This window comes from Oncorhynchus mykiss, chromosome Y, assembly GCF_013265735.2.
Source record: "Oncorhynchus mykiss isolate Arlee chromosome Y, USDA_OmykA_1.1, whole genome shotgun sequence".
Classification (NCBI taxonomy): Eukaryota; Metazoa; Chordata; class Actinopteri; order Salmoniformes; family Salmonidae; genus Oncorhynchus; species Oncorhynchus mykiss.
Window position 1 is genome coordinate 11,954,940 of NC_048593.1, and position 20,744 is coordinate 11,975,683.

A 20,744-nucleotide genomic window follows, 5' to 3' on the forward strand; every position below is an offset into this window, starting at 1 on the left:
AAGTTTGAAATATCCAATAAATGTCGTTCCACTTCATGATTGTGTCCCACTTGTTGATTCTTCACAAAAAAATACAGTTTTATATCTTTATGTTTGAAGCCTGAAATGTGGCAAAAGGTCGCAAAGTTCAAGGGGGCCGAATACTTTCGCAAGGCACTGTATATAAAGCTTTTTTGAGGCCTTACTCAGAATTCATTCTGTGGCAGCACAATGACCAAACGATATACTGAATGTGAGGCTCTTGATCATATCTTTGATCATGACGCTGATGAGGAGGAGAGTCCTTGTTAAACTTTGACACAAAGTAATCTGATAAATAGTACAATATGTTTCATCTGAGTATTTGTTATAATCAAAATAATCCATACATTGTGCTTTTTTTACTCAAAAACTAGTTGTATGAGCTCAGGTCAATGAGGCCTACAGGTCATAAATAGTAAATAGAAGTTAGAACTTGTAATGTTCACAAGAACTTAAGTTGATAAAAAGATCTATAGTATATGTAATATTATGGATTTATAATCAGCTATAATGAGGCGGTCATTTTGGACCGGGAACACAGAATTAATTAACATGAAACGAACACAACAGGAGGGTTAACCTCATTCTCCTAACCTCTTTGGGCTAGGGGGCAGTAGTTTGACGTCCGGACGAAAAGCGTGCCCAAAGTAAGCTGCCTGTTACTCAGGCCTACCACTGTTTTCAATGGCTGTCATTTTTATTATAAGGCGAAATCCTTCCAGATTGCAGTTCCTAGGGCTTCCACTAGATGTCAACAGTCTTGTTTTTGATTTTCCTAATCTGCTATGTTCATTCTCCTAGCCTGCTGTGTTAGTTTCCTAAGTAACCTGCTACGTAAAGTCACTTCTGTCTGTAGCTGGGTTAGGCTTGAGATTTTTGAATGTGTATGAATGCAGAAAAACACCACTCGCAAACCAGATAGCAAAACCCTCAAGGAGATTTGTTTGCTAGCTAGCTTTCAAAGTTGTATGTAAATTAAAACATGTTTGTGACGCTGTATGGTATTTTATGATAACATTTTTTTATCTATCGCTCCTAAAAACGCTTTTGATACTGTTTAAAAATCTCTTGTAGTTACTTCAGTCTCCAGATAGATATTATTGGTCTATTCTGGGGTCGAGAGTACTATCATCACACTGGCCAGTCAGAGTCCACCTGCAGTGCGTGTGTGTGTATGTGTGTGTGTACCAGCCAAGTCTCAGGAATATAGAGGATTGTATGTCATATCATATTACTGAGTTTGTTGTTGTTTGTTGTTGTTGTTGTTTGGTGACAAGTGTCTTGTCCAGTTTTCCCCCCCAATGCCGGGGTGTGTGTGTGTATGCGCGCCACACGTGGGTGTGTCATCAAACAGACAGAGGTTGTTATTGGAACTCATTGCCACACTGTGAACCAGTGTTTGTGTTACTTCATTATAGGGCTCCAAGCCACAGATAAGGTTTACAGATAGAGAGGAGGGTGGGACAAGGCAGGGTTACTTTTACTTAAAGGGTATGTGATTGTCACTGCCCTTTCACTCACTTGCTCACACTTAGGGACTGAACGAGGCTCGTACACGGGCTGCTCGTTTTCTCTACACTCTCTGCACACAGAAGCAATAGGGTAATGATGACCCAGAGCCTCCAGAATGGCTTCAGTCTGGAGAACCGCTACCTCCAGGATCTGAAGGGGCCTCTGTCTGTCCCTCCGCCTGCTCAGGGTGCACAGATCCTGGGTGTACGCCGGGGGTCAGGCCCTGTGGAGCCCCATAAGGACCAAGAGATTCAGAGGCATCGGTCTGGCACTGTAACCGGTCAGGGTGCTTCTCTTCTGGGCTCAGGTCTTGGGCAGATCCCTGCTCCTATAGATGTCCAGATGTGCCAGTCTATCCAGCCACGCCATGCAGATCACCAAGGAGACCTGAGTACTGGGCAGCTACTCAAATGGATGGACACCATCGCATGCCTCACGTGTGTGTGTGTTTGTCCCTTAGCTGAACGTCATGCTGGGACGGCGTGTGACACTCTCCATGGACGACATCCAGTTTGAGGAGACTGACAGGTACGCATCAATCAATCGATACATCAATCAATCAAATGCGTATTTAACATTTAAAATATTTTGAATGTTGTTTGCAGGGTTGGTCAGGTGATCACCATCACGGTAATAGAACATTCACCACAAGCATGGAGGTAAGACTACGCACACATACAAACACACACACGCATTTACACATGCATGCACGCATGCTTGTACACAATGATTATTTCACATTTTTAACATAACAATATGTGTGTGTGTGTGGAGAAGGGAATCCGTGTGTCGGTGCAGGATGTGAGGGAACGTGTGGAGATGTCGGTATGTGTGGCTGACTCCACCTTTGTTGGAAAGCCAGCGGGACCAGAAAAGGTGGTGTTGCGGCCGGTGGAAAACCTGGGTTCTGCAGAGGAGCAGCTGCTTCATTCTCTGGCCTCAGAGAGACGAAGACTCTACAACGAACAGACGTTCAGTACCCTGCTACAAGACTACCGCCCACTAGCCAACGGTCAGTCTGTCTCTCTGTCTCATTCTCTCTCTCGTCTTTCGTGTGTGTGTAGGTGTCAGCCTGGGATTAAGTGTCCTAATCTGTAGATTTACTTGATTTATCTTGCCCTGAATGAAACTTTGTCATATTGACACATGTTCAAGGGGCAATTCTAAACAAATAAATACCTTTTGTAGCTGAGATGGAGGAGAGATGGAGAGAGTCTGTTTGGTACAGCTCTCTGGCGTGTAATGCTCTTTGTCAGATGCACATGATGAGGCTATCTACATCTCTGTCTGAGGGCTATGGCTGAGTTGGTGATTAGATGTACTAGATGTGTAATTGCCTCTCTTTTTAATAACCCATGTCTGTACCTGTTCCTCTCCAGGTGGGTGTAGCAGGAGAGACCCACAGTCTGCCGTGTCCACAGCGTTCACGCATGTGGAGAGCGTCGAGCTGGTCCTGCCTCCACACGCTAATCACCACGGCAACACCTCCGGACGACAAATCTTGGCTTGGATGGAGAACGCAGCCACAGTGGCAGCCAGGTACCCTCTATCTAACAGGGTTCTATGGCTGTCCCCATAGGATAGCCCTTTTTGGTTCCATGTAGAACCCATAAAAGGGTTCTCCTATGCCAGGGGAAGGCAACCTTGTTCCTGGAGTGCTGCAGGTACTGCAGGATTTTTGTTCCAACTAGGCACCACACCAGATCGAGCTAATTGATCAGTTGAGTGATTGCCTAAACTCAACACACCCGGTCTCCCAGGTTGGTTAAATCAAAAAACACTGTGTCACTCCAGGACCAGGGTTGCCTACCCCTGTCCTGTGGGGACAGCCGAAGAACCCTTTTGGAACCCTTTTTTCTAAGAGTGTAGGTACACACGCACACCCTACTAATCCTCTCTCTCTCTCCAGTCATTTGTGTGGCCGCTTCCCTTCTGAGGTCTGTAGACATGTTCCGCTTCAGAGGGCCCTCCTCTGTAGGCAACAGACTGGTCTTTAAGGCTGTGGTCAACAACACATTTAACAACAGGTAACATGTCTCGTCATATGAATTCCCGTTCAGATAATGGGATCCTGTGGAAATGTAATTGGCACAGTATTTAAAATGTGTGTGTGCCCGTGTGTGTAGTATTGAGGTAGGTGTCCTGAGTGGAGGCCTGTAACTGTGAGGAGTGGACCGCGAACAAAGTGTGTCACATCAACAGCGCCTTCCTCATCTACCAGCTGTCTAACACACCTGGAGACGTACCTTCCTGTCCCTCAAGTCACATACACCAACAAGGACTGGGAGAGGAGATACCTGTCTGCCATCGTAAGGAAGATAATTATTGATGGCTAGAAAGCACACCCTGTCCTGTAAGGAGGAGGCTCCTATCTCTGTCCCCTGGGATAAAAGGAACCAGGTACCACAACCATGTAATGAACATGACACTACCAGCACCCATCATTCTAGCTAAGCTAGCCTTGTACCTGACTGTTTTTGTCTTCAACCACATCACAGCTATTTGTTCACCCGTAGCCACTCGCAATTGCTAATAACCCATTTGCAACCCCCGACTTGTGATAAAGTGAACGTCTGAGGCCAGCACCCGAGCCTAACCAGCAAATGTAGAAAATGCGCTGTACAGTTTCCTTTTTATGACGTGCCGGTGTTGTGGTCCGCGTCTCCTGACTTTACGAATTTGTATAGCACCTCAGTCATCATCCTCTTTTACCAGCTTGACCACATCTTTCTGAAACGTTGCTTTTCTGGCCGTCGTTTATCTTTATTTTGCAGCTCTTCTCTTACCGAATTGAACTCTGACCTTGTCCTTTTTGCCTCAGTGGATCGATGAACCTGTTAAATCTACCCCCACCTTTTTTGAAAATTCTGTTAAAAATCGCGCAACTTTTCAGCGTCCTGCTACTCATGCCAGGAATATAGTATATGCATATGATTAGTATGTGTGGATAGAAAACACTCTGAAGTTTATAAAACTGGTTAAATCACGGCTGTGACTATAACAGAGCGTGTGTTTCATTGAAAAACGCAAGAAAAACTGCTCTCTGAAAGCAAAAAATAATTTCCATAAGTCACTTCCACCAGTTGTTAAAGGAGAACAGAATTTAATGGAAATTTGCCTGCACTTCATACAAATTCCGCACGATGGCGCCATTGTACTAATTTTCAATCGAATTAATTGTTGGAAAATCCATCTGTCTGACCCCAAGTTTTCCAGTCTTCACCCGGATGCAGTTCAAGGAGAGATCAGATTGCATTGTTTTTGAAGTGAGGACCTATTGAAGAGACATCGCCCTGTAATCGTTTTGATAGATTATAAACGTTTACTAATACCTAAAGTTGGATTACAAAAGGATTTCGAAGTGTTTTGTGAAAGTTTATCGTCGACTTTTTTAATTTTAAAAAATTACGCAGCGTTTAAAAACGATGAATTTTTCTGAATGACACTACTTCAATACAAAGCTATTTTGGGTATATATGGACCGATTTAAACGAAAAAAAGACCCAATAGTGATGTTTATGGGGCATATAGGAGTGCCAAGAAAGAAGCTCGTCTAAGGTAATGAATGTTTTATATTTTATTTCTGCGTTTTGGGTAGCGCCGTCTATCGCAAAATCTGTTGTTTACGTGTCGAGCTGGCATTTTGGGGGGTGCATGCTATCAGATAATAGCTTCTGATGCTTTCGCCGAAAAGCATTTTAAAAATCTGACTTGCTGGCTAGGTTCACAACGAGTGTAGCTTTAATTTAATACCCTGCTTGTGAATTTTGATCAAGGTTTGAGTTTTAACGAGTACATTTAGCATTTAGCGTAGCGCATTTGCATTTCCAGGTGCCTACTTGGGACATGTGCGTCTCAAGTAGATTCAAGAAGTTTTAACGTTCTCCGGCCAAGTTCCCGAAAGCATTTGGCGATTGGTGTGTAGGCCGATTTGGCACGCAGCAAAGTCGGCCCCTAAAGCTTAGACTTATGCGCCAAATGCCAGATTTTAAAAAAGAATGAAAGAACTCAATGTAGCCTTAAAGATATGAATTACAGAAGAACTACGGATTGCATTATTATTTGTTTGCTCTTTACTCGACCCGCCCGCACCTTCATCCAAACAATATTTCATGACCCGAAACCCATCCACTGCAGGTTAAGAGTCAACCCGCATATCACTACAAGACTGGGGAAGCCAGCAGCATCAATGACAGGGTGAGAAACACACACTAATGCATGAATGGAGACACTATATGGCAATTTTCTAAAGGGGATTCTTTGTCCTTTTTTGCTTTTGGTTTCCTTAACATGTTGTATGTTCCCAGATCGGTGTGTTTGTCCATGAGGAGGAGCTGCTTTGTGTCCCAAGTTCAGATGGTCATGACCTCTGCCCTCCATGCCTTCACCCTATTGGCTGACCTCACACTGTGACCTCTTTGGGGGACACTATCTGTAAGTCACCTGTAAATTCGTTACCATTCCATTACTGAGCCTGTCCTCCCCGGTTAAGGTGCCACCAGCCACATTTTGCTGAAAGTATGAGCGACACAGAGCTTCGTGTTCATTAAACTAAGTTGACCTTTAACCTATCACACCCCCTTCTCCCTGTAGCTGTGAGGAGGTAGATGGGGCCGATGAGGAGGAGACAGTGTACCACATTAAATGCCCACCCCCCATCAACGGAGGCAAGAGCCGAGACTTCGTGTTCCCATTGTCAAGGAGACAGCCCTGCGACGACAAGTAAAGGTTTCCTTTAGAACGCGTCAAACTCATTCCACGGAGGTGCAAAGTGTCTGCGGGTTTTTGCTCCACCCTTGTACTTGATGAATTAAGGTCACTAATTAGTAAGGAACTCCCCTCACCTCTGGCTTTCTAGGTCGTAACTGAAAGGAAACACAAAAAGACCCGCAGAGATTCGGCCCTGCGTGGAATACGTCTGGCAACCCCGCTTCAGAAGAATGTGTGTGTTCCCGTCTTCTTGAGTGGAGATGGTTATGGGATCGTTCTGATTCCTGTTAGCCATATGTGTGTTTTGTCTTCTACAGGGACCCCTATGTGCTAGGCCTGAGGTCTGTAACCGTGGAAACATCTCCCCCCCTGACCTCGCCTTCTGGACGATAGCGGGGTGAACAAGCAGTGGCTCGGGTGGTTGTTGTCCTTGACGATCGTTAGCCCTCACAATTCAGAGACAATGTGTTAAAACCATGTGTTCCAGGTGTGTTACCACAACCAGGTGATGTCAGGCGTGTTGCCGCATGTAACCTGGCAGGCTGGTCTAAGTCTAGGGAGGAGACGGCTAGCACACGTACCACCTTCCCGGAGAGAGACACCACACACACTAAACCTGAGTCTGATTTTGGAATTGATACTATCGGGAGACTCATGATTCTAACGAGACACCTCTAGTCTCTAGTCGAGCGGCTGCTAATACAGGTGTCCAATTTACAACGGACGGTGTTTCCGAATTAGCCAAAATGTCTTGGTCACAGCAAATGTAGGTCATGTATGTAATATAAGTCTAATTTATTGAATTTTGCAAGAAATATTTCAGATGTTGATGTGAGTGAACGTGCAGTAATAGTGATACTCGGTGACAAAACAAAATTCTGTGAAATGCAAATAAAAACCTATATTTTTAACCTTTTTGTTTCTCAGACACCTGGGGATAGATTAGAGAACACACCACCAAACATGAGACACACAGGATAGATGGCTACCGAGATATAAAAAAAACATCTTTAGATACAGGAGCGACCCGCTAGCTAGCATACACTACAGGCTCCAGTCTCGTCCCATCCATACAAATCACTTCCAATCCTATACACAAGAGTCCAGGGTGTGAGACCACAGAGGGCGCTTTCCAATATGGCAGTCAAGAGCAGCTCTCCATTTTCCCTGACTATGGATGTTGTTTGTCAAAGCTCAGAGAGAGAGAGTGAGAACGGTGACAGAACGAACGCCCTTCGTGGATTTCAGTCTTGGGATGTGTCGATGTCAGTCCTGTCCAATCTGGCGAGTCCTCTGCGTGGATTGGCAGGTCAGAAGACCACTACCTTGGCCCGTTTGGGCGGGGCTTTCTTCACAGGCACATGCACTTCCTCGTGGTCGGCACTCATGTTATTGGATAGCCAGCCCAAGGTCACTTGGTTAGCTACGGGGAGAATTGGACAAACACGTCAGTCACACAACATCTCGGGAGCGTATAAAGAGGACTAACTGTACAGAGCGTTCAGATAGATGAAACAGAACACAAACGACGTTCAGATATATATATATATATATACAAAGGGAATGTTCAGAGAGAAATGTAGCGTATATAGACCCATTTTTGGTTTACAAACAGGCGTCACGTTCGAGTGATGCCCGGCCAAAAAGCGCCGTAGCAGGATCGCTAACGCTAAAGTCAGGACCGTGGCGAACTTAACAGTGAGTGAATGATGACAACGGGAACAGGCAAAACAGATGGCTACAGCTAACGTTCATAATCCTTCTGGCTTTTTCGAGCTCAATCTGTGATATTTTACCATGCCTCGCCGGCTTGCTAACGTTAGTTAGTCAAATCCTCTGATGACATTAGCGACGCTGCAAACGATAACCGCCTCGGTGACTTATTTGTCAACTTGCATGAGCTGCGTTTGAAGTTGCATGCGATCGAACCCGCCGGGTTTACCTGTCGGGTAAAGCTTTGTTCTGAATCTGTCGTGCGAGCGCAACATTCCCGTGACGCGGGCAGGGGAAAATGGGTCTGTCGAACAGACAATCCTGACGCAGGGTAGAGAGAGACGGGAGCCTGGTTACTCACACGCGGCCTGGTGCTCAGGACAATCCTTCTGGAAGTGCTCTACTGAACCACACACACGGCAACAACCTCCTGCAGATGGACAGAAAGGGAGGAGACAATGTTATGGATTCACGGTTTGATTTATCAGCCCAGTTTAGTACTGTGAGAGTGCATGTGTTGTACCTGCAGCATACAGTCCTTTGGGGTTATCTGGGCAGGACCTGGACAGGTGGCCAGTCTTACTACAGATGAAACACTTGGCATACGGGTATTCCCCTGAGCGAGAGAGAGAGAGAGAGAAACAAACACACATTCAATCAAATCCATTGATCATCCTTGATGTTTCTACAACTTGATTGGAGGCCAGCTGTGGTAAATTCAATTGATTAGACATGATTTGGAAAGGCACACAACTGTCTATGTCAGGTCCCACAGTTGATACTACATGTCAGAGCAAAAAACCTAGCCATGAGGTCGAAGGAATTGTCCATAGACCTCCAAGACAGGAGTGTGTCAAGGCACAGATCTGGGGAAGGGTAACAAAAAAATGTCTGCAGCATTGAAGGTCCCCAAGAACACAGTGGTGTCCATCATTCTTAAATGGAAGAAGTTTGGAACCACCAAGAGTGTTCCTAGAGCTGGCTGCCCGGCCAAACTGAGCAATCAGGGGAGAAGGGCTTTATTCAGGGAGGTGACAAAGAACCCAATGAGCTCCAGAGTTCCTCTGTGGAGATGGGAGAACCTTCCAGAAGGACAACAATTTCTGCAGCACTCCACCAATCAGGCCTTTATGGTAGAGTGGCCAGACAGAAGACACTCCTCAGTAAAAGGCACATGACAGCCCGCTTGCAGTTTGCCAAAAGGCAGCTAAAGACTCTCAGACCATGAGAAACAACATTCTCTGGTCTGATGAAACCAAGCTTGAACTCGTTGGCCTGAATGCCAAGCGTCACGTCTGGAGGAAACTTGGCACCATCCCTACGGTGAAACATGGTGGTGGCAGCATCCTGCTGTGGGGATGTTTTTCGGTGGCAGGGACGGGGAGACTTGTCAGGATCGAAGGAAAGATGAATGGAACAAAGTACAGAGAGATCCTTGATGAAAATCTGCTCCAGAGCACTCCAAAGACCTCAGGACCAGGACTGGGGCGAAGGTTCACCTTCCAGCAGGACAACGACCCTAAGCACAGAGCTAAGACAACGCAGGAGTGCCTTCGGGACAAGTCTCTGAATGTCTGATTGGCCCAGCCAGAGCCCGCACTTGAACCCGATCGAACATCTCCGGAGAGACCTGAAAATAGCTGTGCAGCGATGCTTCCCATCCAACCTGACAGAGCTAGAGGATTTGCAGAGAAAAATGGGAGAAACTCCCCAAATACAGGTGTGCCAAGCTTATAGCGTCATATCCAAGAAAACTCAAGGCTGTAGTCACTGTCAAAGGTGTGATTTGTCATTATGAGGTAGTGTGTAGATTGATGAGAGGGTGAAAAAAACAATTTAATCAATTTTAGAATTAGGCTGTAACGTAACAAAATGTGAAAGTGTTGGTCCCATGTTTCATGAGCTGAAATAAAAGATCCCAGAAATGTTCCATACACACAAAAATAGAAGGGGAAGAAGGACCTCCACATCCGGCATCTTCCCCGGCGTGATCGTCTGAGACCAGCCACATTGTTCTATGTTGCGTTTATATTTTTGTTCAGCATAGAAAGAATAACAAACGGAACAAATCTAAATTGAATTATAGAACACAACCAGGAATCAGGACAACACACACACACACCTAGAGCAGGATCTATTTTAGCACGGCAGCGTTGGATCTCATGTTCTGTGGATCCACAGCGGTAGCAGATTTCCCTTCCCATCTCCTCGTCTCGGTCCGCCTCCGGACAGTCAGCCAACCCATGGCCAGGCTTCCTACAGTTAAAACACACCTGGAGAGGGGGAGACAGGGAGAGAGAGGTAAGAAAGAAGGAAGAGGTAAGAGAGTAAGACAACATCACAAGGTTGAGTGTCACTATTAGTAGCAACATTGGAAACTTAGTCACTCTACGCTTGATCTCTGCCCATCTTACTCACCATGCTGCTCTTCTTGTCATCCTGTCTCTTAATCCTCCTGTCCTCTCTCCTCCTGTCTTTCTTCAGGGCTGTCTCTACCTCTTCCCTGAGTCCCCCCATCCCTGCCCCTCCACCTCCCCTGGACGTCCCAGCCCCGCCACTCTGAAGGTATTCCATGAAGCCGTTCACATCATCATTGTCGTAGTCTTTCTTCTTCCGACAGGGCTTCTTAATCCCAGCATCGCCGAGCTGCGTTCGCCTCAGAGGGTCTCCCCCTCCTCCCCTACCTCTTCCCCAACCCCCAGGACCATGGCTAGAGCTAGCACCTCCTGAACCTCCAAAAGGGCCTGGACGACCCCTCCCTACTCCTCCCCCTCTGGTTCTAAGCTGGCTCCAGGGTGTTGCCTCAGCAGGTTTGTGTTTGTGGACGTTGTTGGCTCTGGCCCATCGCGTCATTGCTGGAACACCTGGGGTACACATATAAAGAGAGATGAGGGAGACGGATGAGAGAGAGATGGAAAAAACCATTAGGGATTCGGGAGTATGGTGAATGTTCCCCTAGACTGATCTAGCAAAAGCAGCGGTCATTCATCTCAAAATACAAAGTGGTATATAAATATGTATCTAAAAACTAACTTCATACTAACTATATACACATTAACTGCTCAGCTATAAAAACAACGGTTAGGATAGAGGCTACAAATAAACTTGCTAGCTAGATAACGTGAAGAGTTGCTAGCATTACTCTAAGAGTCCTTTTCAGCGGAGTTGTGAACTAAATCTGGAGCGAGATATATTCGCAGAAATTCAGAAACTGATAAATTCAGTTAAATAATGTGATCAGAATATATTTACCTGTTATAAACTCACCTAAAGTGTAAAACTATCGCTGCCACATGTGTTTACTGTTTAGCCGGAAGCCACGTTCTTCTTCTTCTTCCTTGGGTGGAAATGACAGGAAAATGACTCGATAGACTCGTACCGCCATCTGTTGTTGAGGTTGAGAATTTATAATAACAAGTGATCACACATGCACTTTTGTTTCGTGCTTGCTGCACGCCTGCTCTTTGACTGGAAGTAAAGCGAGTGCACGAATGTGTTTGTGCAGTTGCTTTGGTTCTTTTCTCCCAAATCCTGGTGTGCAATCGTCGTTGCACCATGCGTTGGCGTCTGATCTGGATTGTACAAAGTAGGACCAGATTCATTTGTTATACATCCTCTCTTTTGACAGTTTTCGAGTTGATGTAAGCCAGCCCTGCAAACGCACACTGGTTCACCATGTTATTGTGCTGTCCCTGTTTATGTAACGTTTCCCTTCAGTATTTCAGTGGGCGGAATTCCCATCTACAATTCCACCATTACTTTCCCTGTAGGTCTGCTTTGGGGACCAGTCATCTCGTTATGTGATAGCTAGGCCTATTATCAGTTTTCCATTTTATGTAGCCAACCCCACTGTAAAACCATGTTATTGTACATTTCTTTATTTCAGTGGACAGTTCTACAAACACTACTCTCTGCCACAGTTAGGTCTGTAATTAGCTACACACAATATTGCCTAGTCAGACATTACACTGTTCCAGCTGGCTGATGGGTGTTATTAGATAAGTAACGTTACTGTTTGACATACTACAGAGCATTTTTGACCAACCTGAACTTGTCAATACTTCCTCAATTCCTGACTTGGAAGTCAAACTTCAATGTCTAGTTGCAGGCGGTTTGTTTGAATTTATCAAATGCGTGGTTATTAAATTACATGTGTTTTGCCCCATAAGGTTGTCCAACAATGTATGCTGCCATCTTGTCTCTTTCAAACCTTCTCTCATTGATGAGACCGGTGGTTGTCCACCCCAAAGTGGCTCATCATGAAAACACATACACTCACCCGTCTGTGGCGTCACCTGAGCCCCGACACTCACCCGTCTGTGGCGTCACCTGAGTCCCGACACTCACCCGTCTGTGGCGTCACCTGAGCCCCGACACTCGCCCGTCTGTGGCGTCACCTGAGCCCCGACACTCACCCGTCTGTGGCGTCACCTGAGTCCCGACACTCACCCGTCTGTGGCGTCACCTGAGTGCCGACATCCATAGGCGGGGGTGTGAGTCATGTTTGGGGAATCAATTTTTTTGGGGGGGACCCTCAATTTCACCTTTATAATAAAGGATTGCATGCATAGGTTTAGCTGAACTGACCCCACTGAATATAAGTGATATGCAGACTTTATTTTTTAAACAAGGTACCTTTATTAATGTAATTTACGCAAATCTGTTTTTCTGACCGTACAGAAGTATTACCACAACTTGTCCATTAGCTGCAAGGTGGAGGCCTGTTCAAGACACTGAAACTGGATTATGTGATCTTGATATTGTGGTATCTGGATCTGGATTGTGGTATCCTACCTGATTATTTTCTGGGAAAAAACTGCTCAAAAACAGCAAGATAGATCTGATCCTAGATTACAGAATCCGGCTCATTCAGATTCAGATAGCAAGTTTTGAAAAACCCGGAGGTCTTATTCGCTAAACAAAATGTTACATAACTCGCCCAGTAGATGGCAATATAGCGACCTACCCAAAGCACAACATCTGGATTCTGTGATCTTGACATTGTGTGTCTAGATCAGAATGATCCTATCTGATTTATTTTCTGAAAAGCCATCTCAATCAGCCAGATCGATCTGGTCCTGGATAGCAAAAGAGGGTGACAGAATCTGGATCATTCTGATCCTCAAATGTTTAGAAAAAACAGCCCCTGCACATTGTAGTGTCTGTGGTTATAGACCTACTCTTCCTGTTAGAGGATTTTTGACCATGCTGTCCAGAAGGTTACCTAATAAATCAGACTGATACCAATTATTATATAGTCTTAAAATTACACTTGAACTTACTCTACATGTTGTCTGTGTCTTCTGCTGCTTGAAAGTTGAGAAAAAACATCCACAGGAAAGTGTTGTTGACCCAACTTGTTAGAGCCTGAGCTGAAGTTAAAATGTATCACCTGGCACATGCACAACACCATGTTAAACGCCTGCTATTATGCATGCATGTTCTACCATCTTGTGCATGCATGTTGTCATGAGCAAACATCTTGATTGCCACGCACACAGACCCGCGTTTTGAAGTCTGTTTAATACTTTCCCGTGGAGGTTTTCTCAAATTTCAATCAGCTGAAAGACCAACAGCACAGACAATCGGCGGAGTAAGTTCAAATATCATTTTATTCAGCATTCGTGACAGACGAGGGGCGTTTATATATTTTTTCTATGTGATTGAAGGTGTCGCCACGTTTTTGAGACTATCCGGGAGGGAGACGTTCTGATTTTGGGGAGTCTATGATCCCCGCTGTCTGGGTCCTGTGTGTAATATTTGTGTTGTGGAGAAATGACCAGGCAGGATACGGGAGTACAGTTAGTTTTCGTTTAGTCAAAACCCCTCGTGCTCTACAGTTCCCGGCACCCTAGGGCGCATGTGCATTTCCTATTAGGTGTAGTAACGTAACACTGCCGTAATACATTACTGCTTAGTAACAGCATAGTAACTAATATAAACAGATGTAGATCCCAGATACTACACTGTGCTACTACTTCGTTGTTTTTAAATACCATATCATTTGTTGCCTCGGCTCTCTGCTGCCTAGCTATTTGGCCAAGTTAAATGTATAAATCGACATTCATTTAAGTGGTCCCTCCCTTGCCATACTGCATCTTTTGATCTCACCTCTGGTTGTACGATGAGCATAACTGAGAAGGACTATCATAGAATGAAATCGGGAGAGTAGAACGACAATTTAATTTGTGTGATGCCTATACTATAGCGACAGCTGGATTTAAAACAAGATTTTTATTTGTCCTGCAGGAAGAGAGATTAGTTTGTACAGTCGTACTGGCCGAAAATGGATGGCGTCACCTCTGTCCCATACATTCTGCGTGAGTGTCTACTACAGTAGGAGAGATGAACGACATATTTTATAACACAGTGGACACAGTGGGGAAAGATATGCACCATTTAATGGTAGATTGTCTGTTGAGCCACACAGCAGGCAGAAAGAAAACTATCCTGGCGGCATTTGAGATTATTATCCATAATGGGGACCGCGTTGTTATTGTTTCATTAAGGATTCTAGCTTTAAGTAAAGGTGGTAAAACAACACTCAATGCAAGTATAATCAGTTTCTAAATTACCAAAAATGTTTTATCTGGATATCAGTATTTTCTTAAATTTGACCATTATCTCTGAGTAGAAAGAGTTTTTGCTGCATAAATTGTTTCAGATATTACTGTATGTGGGCAGGAGAATCAAGGGGGATGTAATGTGTGATGGGAAAAAATAACTTTCGGTACAATTTCATAAATGCAGACAGATCATTTGTTTGTTCAACATGGTGGGATCTTTTTGTGTCTGTAAAATTAATTATGCAAGAAATGTCGGTGGAAGTGCCTTATTGATATGTATATTGATATAATAACCATGATTCGAAGTCAACTTGGAGTCCCGCAATGATATGACTTGTGGTCCTCCCACTACAACTCGGGAAACCATGCAATTTATTTGGCTACAGAGGAAATAACTTGTGAACTTTACAGGGTGGTGAAAGTGCAAGGTGATGAGCTTGGTACTACTTTACAATAAATATGGAGGGTCTTATTCTGGTGACAGGAATGCTGCTTGACAAATACAAATATTATCGCTCTTATCCATAAAAATCCCCTCATGTAGTGTAGCCTACCCGCACAGCCTACCCGCAGTGTATCTGTGAGCTGTTGGCTAGACCACAGGTGTCAAGACCAGAGAGGGCACATTTGCTATGTAATGCAACACTTTTTGTGGCAAAACTATCGGTGGAGTGGAATGCGATGAAAACACATTGAACTTTATATTTGTATTCGGTACTTAACAGAAATGTATATTTGTGTGTTCTACGTCATCACGCACTGATTTTGACCCACACCAAGTCCGTTTGGTGGAAACACCACTGGTGGGAACATGTGAATATTGTATTTATGAATAGATGCATGAAAATCTGTCAGATGGAAAAAATTGCTGATGCACAAACACATTTCGAACTTGCACCTTGTGTATTCTACTAACTCTCAACAGTAAGTTGAGACATGTTATGAGAATTTTGTGATCAATGTTCATAAACTTCAATTAATCTACTCAGTCTGCAACCCAGAGTTTGTAAGATTCTGGTTGAATGAAACAGACAAGAGTCCCTCCCAGCTTACAAAAGTCAAAGTGTTTATTCACGAGAACGTTCTAACATCAAAAATGCAAACCCAGTCTTTATAACACACACAAACAAGTTCAAATCTTAAGCTACGCCTTGCTTAGACAGTCTGTGTTTTTCCACTACATAGATACATTGTTTAATCTACAACATGTTTCATAATTTTCTGCCAGCCTAACAGTTTCTCCCCTCCACGGGCGGAGACAGAATGTTCTGTAAGAAACACAGTGGTACAGCTTGTCTGTCGATAGCTCCTCTTATCATTTGTTTCACACTTGTACCCTGCTTACATACTAAGAAGGAACAAAAGGTCCTTGTTCTAATTCTGACTAAAGCTACACACATTATCAGATTATAGTTTTATGAGTGTAATACATTTCATACAATTATATCGTTTCAGAGTGGAATTATTTAATCATTATCTTTAGACATAAATTATTTTATCAGACACCGACTGAGATCGTAAAAAAAAATCTATTTTCACTGTATATACAAAAGTATGTAGAAATCCCTTAGTGGATTCCACTATTTCAGCCCCTTCCGTTGCTGACAGGTGTATTAAATTGAGCATACAGCCATGCAATCTCCATAGATACACATTGGCAGTAGAATGGCCTTACTAAAGACTTTCAATGTGGCACCGTCATAGGATGCCACCTTTCCACAAGTCAGTTTGTCAAATTTCGGCCCTGCTAGAGCTGCCCCGGTCAACTATAAGTGCTGCTATTGTGAAGTGGAAATGTCTAGGAGCAGCCAGGCTCAGCTGAGAAGTGGTAGGCCACACAAGCTCACAGAATGAGACTGCGCTACGTGCTTCAGCACTTGGCATCAAAATCGTCTGTCCTCGGTTGCAATACTCACTACTGAGTTCCAAACTGCCTCTGGAAGCAACAGCAGCACGGGAGCTTCATGAAATGGGTTTCCATGGCCAAGCAGCCACACACCAGCCTAAGATCAGCATGCGCAATGCCAAGCGTCGGCTGGAGTGTTGTAAGCTCGCCAACATTGGACTCTGGAGCAGTGTAAACGTGTTCTCTGGAGTGATGAATCACGCTTCACCATCTGGCAGTCCGATGGATGAATCTGGGTTTAGCGGATGCCAGGAGAATGCTACTTTCCCAAATACCTAGTGCCAACTGTAAGGTTTGGTGGAGGAATAATGGTCTGGGGCTATTTTTATGGTTTAGCTGGTTAATCAGCAGAATTAGGTTAGTTACGCCTGGGGTTGGAGTGAAAAGATCAGAATTGGACTGCCTGTGGAAATGTCGTCTTAGGGACTGTTAAAGCGCAACTGAACTCAATTGTTTTTGTCAGAATTAGACTGCTTGTCTCGTCAGTCTGTGGCGTCGCTATGAGTCAGAAACATTTATTCTGGGGGTCAAAATTGACTACAGTGTTTAAATGGGATAATTTTGGCCATAATGTCAGTATCGTCCAAAACGGAGATTTGCGAGATGTAAGTAATCTACTGTACATAGTATGTAACGGCTGTAAGTAATCTACTTGACATAGTATGTAACTGCTGTAAGTAATCTACTGTACATAGTATGTAACTGCTTTCCTTAGGTTGTGTTTCTGTCAACCCTGCCCACATGCCCACAGCTGACAGCATCCAAGTAATCATCGATTTCGGAGCGCAGCTGCATGCAGCCCGATTGTAATGCCCACTAAACACGTGGCTGGGGAACACACTGAACGTGATAAATTTGGTTTCACTTGGATATCACTATGGGGCTATTTGGGCCCCGTCAGTAAATTACACTAGGTACATGGGACAGTATTAAACCATTTCAATAGCTCCAAATTTCAATGACTTAACCTAAACTACAGTATAATTTGTAGAAATTCATAAACTAATTCTGAAAGCATTTCATGAGAACTAAAAGGTGTGCAACATGAAATATTGTCCCATTTACATTGCATCATTTAATGACGTCCCTAACTATCCCCATAGAGATGGGCTATCCAAAGCTAAACCAATATTGCCATGGTCGCACATAGTCCGCAGAAGCTAATTGGCAAAAGATCTTGGCTAGATTTCTATTCTACTTCTAGACAAAAGACCTGGTTAGACTGTTTCAAGTTATGTAGAGGAGTGAGTGACTGAAACTGTACTGTTTTGTCAGAGTGAATATACAAATGCTTTGCACGTGCGAACACGAGACACCCACATCAGAGCACGCCTCCAAGACTCAAATCTCGTTCTCAGTCTCATTTCCTAATGAGGATAAATCAGTCAGTTCAGCCCCAGCCACCTAGCTAACGTTAGCCACAACAAATTGTAATTCGTAACATATCACACAAATAGTCATTCTTAACATACCATACGAAATGGATGACGGACCTCCACAAATGAATACATACCAAACGAAACAAATACTAATTGGAGTGTCCCGGATTCACATGTATTATGTTACGTCTACCCGTAGGTTAAACATACAACTGTCCTGGACGGCATGAGCCGTTCTCACTCTCTCCCAGCTTGGATAGAAAGTTGTTGTGCATAAAACCTATTAATGCCAAATTCAGTCCGTTTTTTTTTAAATAAAAAATTACACATCAATTAGCCTAACAATTCTCCTGAAGTCTTCCTTGCTGTGTCTCTGTGCCTTTCGTTTTCCTTCTCTTGGAAAGACGTTTCTGTATCTGCGCTTGTCTCTTTTTTCTACTTAAAGGGCTATAGTAGCTACAGCATCCGGCTATAGTAGCTACAGCATCCGACTGCGTCGCCTTGCTTTTGTGTATATTTTTTCACCACAGCCTATGATGCGGTACCGCCTGTTTTCTATACTAAGCGTTTACAACCCAGAGAGTCTTTCCTGAGACATTGTAGACAAAACATTTAATATATTGAGTTGCACCCCCTTTTGCCCTCAAAAGCCTCAATTTGTTGAGGCATGGACTCTACAATCAATCAAATGTACTTACAGCAGATGTCACAAAGTGCTATACTGAAACCCAGCCTAAAATCCCAAACAGCAAGCAATGCAGATGTAGAAGCACGATGGCTAGGAAAAACTCCCTAGAAAGGCAGGAACCTAGGAAGGCAGGAACCTTTCAGTGGTGATACACACTGGAAACTGTTGAGCGTGAAAAACACAGCAGCTTTGCAGTTCTTTACACACAAACTGTGAGTCTGGCATCTACTACCATACCCCGTTCAAGGGCACTGCAATCTGTTGTCTTCCCCATTCACCCTCTGAATGGCACAAAAACAAAATCAATGTCTGAATTGTCTCAAGGCTTAAAAATCCGTCTTTAACCTGTCTCCTTCCCTTCATCTACACTGATTGAAGTGTATTTAACAAGTGACATAAATTACAGATCATAGCTTTCTCCTGGATTCACCTGGTCAGTCTGTCATGGAAAGAGCAGTTGTTCCTAGTGTTTTGTACACTCAGTGTATGTCCATTGTTCTGCACACATCTTAAATGTAGTCTTGAATGAAGTATACAAAAATATGCCAGAGACTGGGTTGGGTAGGTTACTTTCTAAATGTAATCCGTTAGTTACTCGTTACCTGTCAAATTGTAATCAGTAATGTAACTTTTGGATTACCCAAACTCAGTAATGTATTTCGGATTACTTTAAGTTACTTTTTTAGATTACTTTCCCCTTAAGAGGCATTAGAAGACACAAATGTATGTTACCAATTGAACGACATCTTTAAAAAATATATTTATAGGGGACAATGCACATTAATCAACATCAATATTACAATAATGCAACATCCATGTAAATGTGCCGGGGTTAGCCAAAAGCTAATTTGCACCCGTAGTCCCAGGGCAGCTAAGGACAGTTACACAACCACAATACAACTACTCACGAAAGCAATACAAAATACAAATACATTAAATCCAATAACATATCATTCTAACAACAACACTATCATCAACTGTTGTCTTACATATGAGGAACTAGAGATAACTCATGTGTACAGGTTTGGATAGATTTTAGCCATGTTTTCAATTCAACATGAAACGTACACTATTCAGTCCATGGGCATTGCATTCCAGTATATTGTAGCTCTAACAGAGAAGACCGATTGACCGATTTTACTCTGTCGAAAAGGGACAATGCAATCCCCTCTAGTTTACTTCCCTGTTATCCTGGAGGTGCTTTCCTTGAGCATGATATGCCGGCATAGAGGCGGAGGGGCAAGACATTGCAGGATCTTAAAGACAAGGCTTGCATCTACATACTGCTTAAAGCTATCCAAACTATATGAATTGTGTTTGTATATGATGTGACAATGGTGGTAACTGTTTGGTTTGTTATCAAAAATCTTAAGTGTTTGTTTGTATAGTGATTCAATTGGTTTCCAAATAGTAGCTCCTGCTTGTGACCAGCATGTGAGGCAATATCCCAGATGTGAGAAGATCATAGCATGCATATATGGTTTGGTGGCCTCCAGAGGAAGGAAAGGTCTTATAAACCTAAAGTTGGAAAATCCAAACTTGACCGTGTTAACCACCTTCTTCACATGTTCCTTAAATGTCGAGTTGGAGTCCAAAATGACACCGAGATACCCGAAGTTAGACACAACTTTCAGATTCTCCCCATGAACAAGAACAGCTCATTAAGAAGAATCAATGTATTTCTTAGAGGAGTACATACAAACAGTCTTGTCGATATTTAAATGCAGGCAAGAATTAGTAATCCATTGAGAAACATGTACAGTGCCTTGCGAAAGTATTCGGCCCCCTTGAACTTTGCGACCTTTTGCCACATTTCAGGCTTCAAACATAAACATATAAAACTGTATTTTTTTGTGAAGAATCAACAACAAGTGGGACACAATCATGAAGTGGAACGACATTTATTGGATATTTCAAACTTTTTTAACAAATCAAAAACTGAAAAATTGGGCGTGCAAAATTATTCAGCCCCTTTACTTTAAGTGCAGCAAACTCTCTCCAGAAGTTCAGTGAGGATCTCTGAATGATCCAATGTTGACCTAAATACCTAAATGACTAATGATGATAAATACAATCCACCTGTGTGTAATCAAGTCTCCGTATAAATGTGATAGTCTCAGAGGTCCGTCAAAAGCGCAGAGAGCATCATGAAGAACAAGGAACACACCAGGCAGGTCCGAGATACTGTTGTAAAGAAGTTTAAAGCCGAATTTGGATACAACAAGATTTCCCAAGCTTTAAACATCCCA

The 20,744-nt window shown here is 43.6% G+C and overlaps 2 protein-coding genes across 3 annotated transcripts; one reads left to right on the forward strand and one right to left on the reverse strand.

Annotated features, from left to right (window-relative positions):
* Window positions 1-684: 684 nt before the first annotated feature.
* LOC110509639 (acetyl-coenzyme A thioesterase) lies at window positions 685-6,936 on the forward strand. Its single transcript, XM_036967788.1, is given in 14 exon segments — window positions 685-2,061; window positions 2,139-2,192; window positions 2,392-2,545; window positions 2,913-3,072; window positions 3,443-3,463; window positions 3,465-3,560; window positions 3,660-3,678; window positions 3,680-3,775; window positions 3,777-3,848; window positions 3,850-3,933; window positions 5,671-5,730; window positions 5,841-5,967; window positions 6,127-6,255; window positions 6,561-6,936. Coding segments are annotated over 11 exon segments (861 nt in total). The 5' UTR covers window positions 685-2,061; window positions 2,139-2,186; the 3' UTR covers window positions 5,934-5,967; window positions 6,127-6,255; window positions 6,561-6,936.
* An 87-nt stretch (window positions 6,937-7,023) lies between these two features.
* On the reverse strand, window positions 7,024-11,365 carry zcchc9 (zinc finger, CCHC domain containing 9). Of its 2 annotated transcripts, none has more exons than XM_036967790.1 (6): window positions 11,224-11,365; window positions 10,375-10,820; window positions 10,079-10,229; window positions 8,480-8,572; window positions 8,318-8,386; window positions 7,024-7,666 (listed from the first exon to the last, which is right to left on the reverse strand). In XM_036967790.1, exons 2-6 carry the CDS (start codon window positions 10,807-10,809, stop codon window positions 7,554-7,556), a joined length of 861 nt encoding a protein of 286 aa, XP_036823685.1. In that variant the 5' UTR covers window positions 10,810-10,820; window positions 11,224-11,365; the 3' UTR covers window positions 7,024-7,553. The 2 variants fall into 2 exon arrangements, with proteins under 2 accessions (XP_036823685.1, XP_036823686.1); XM_036967791.1 differs by having other exon boundaries at window positions 11,209-11,353.
* Between the last annotated feature and the right edge of the window lie 9,379 nt (window positions 11,366-20,744).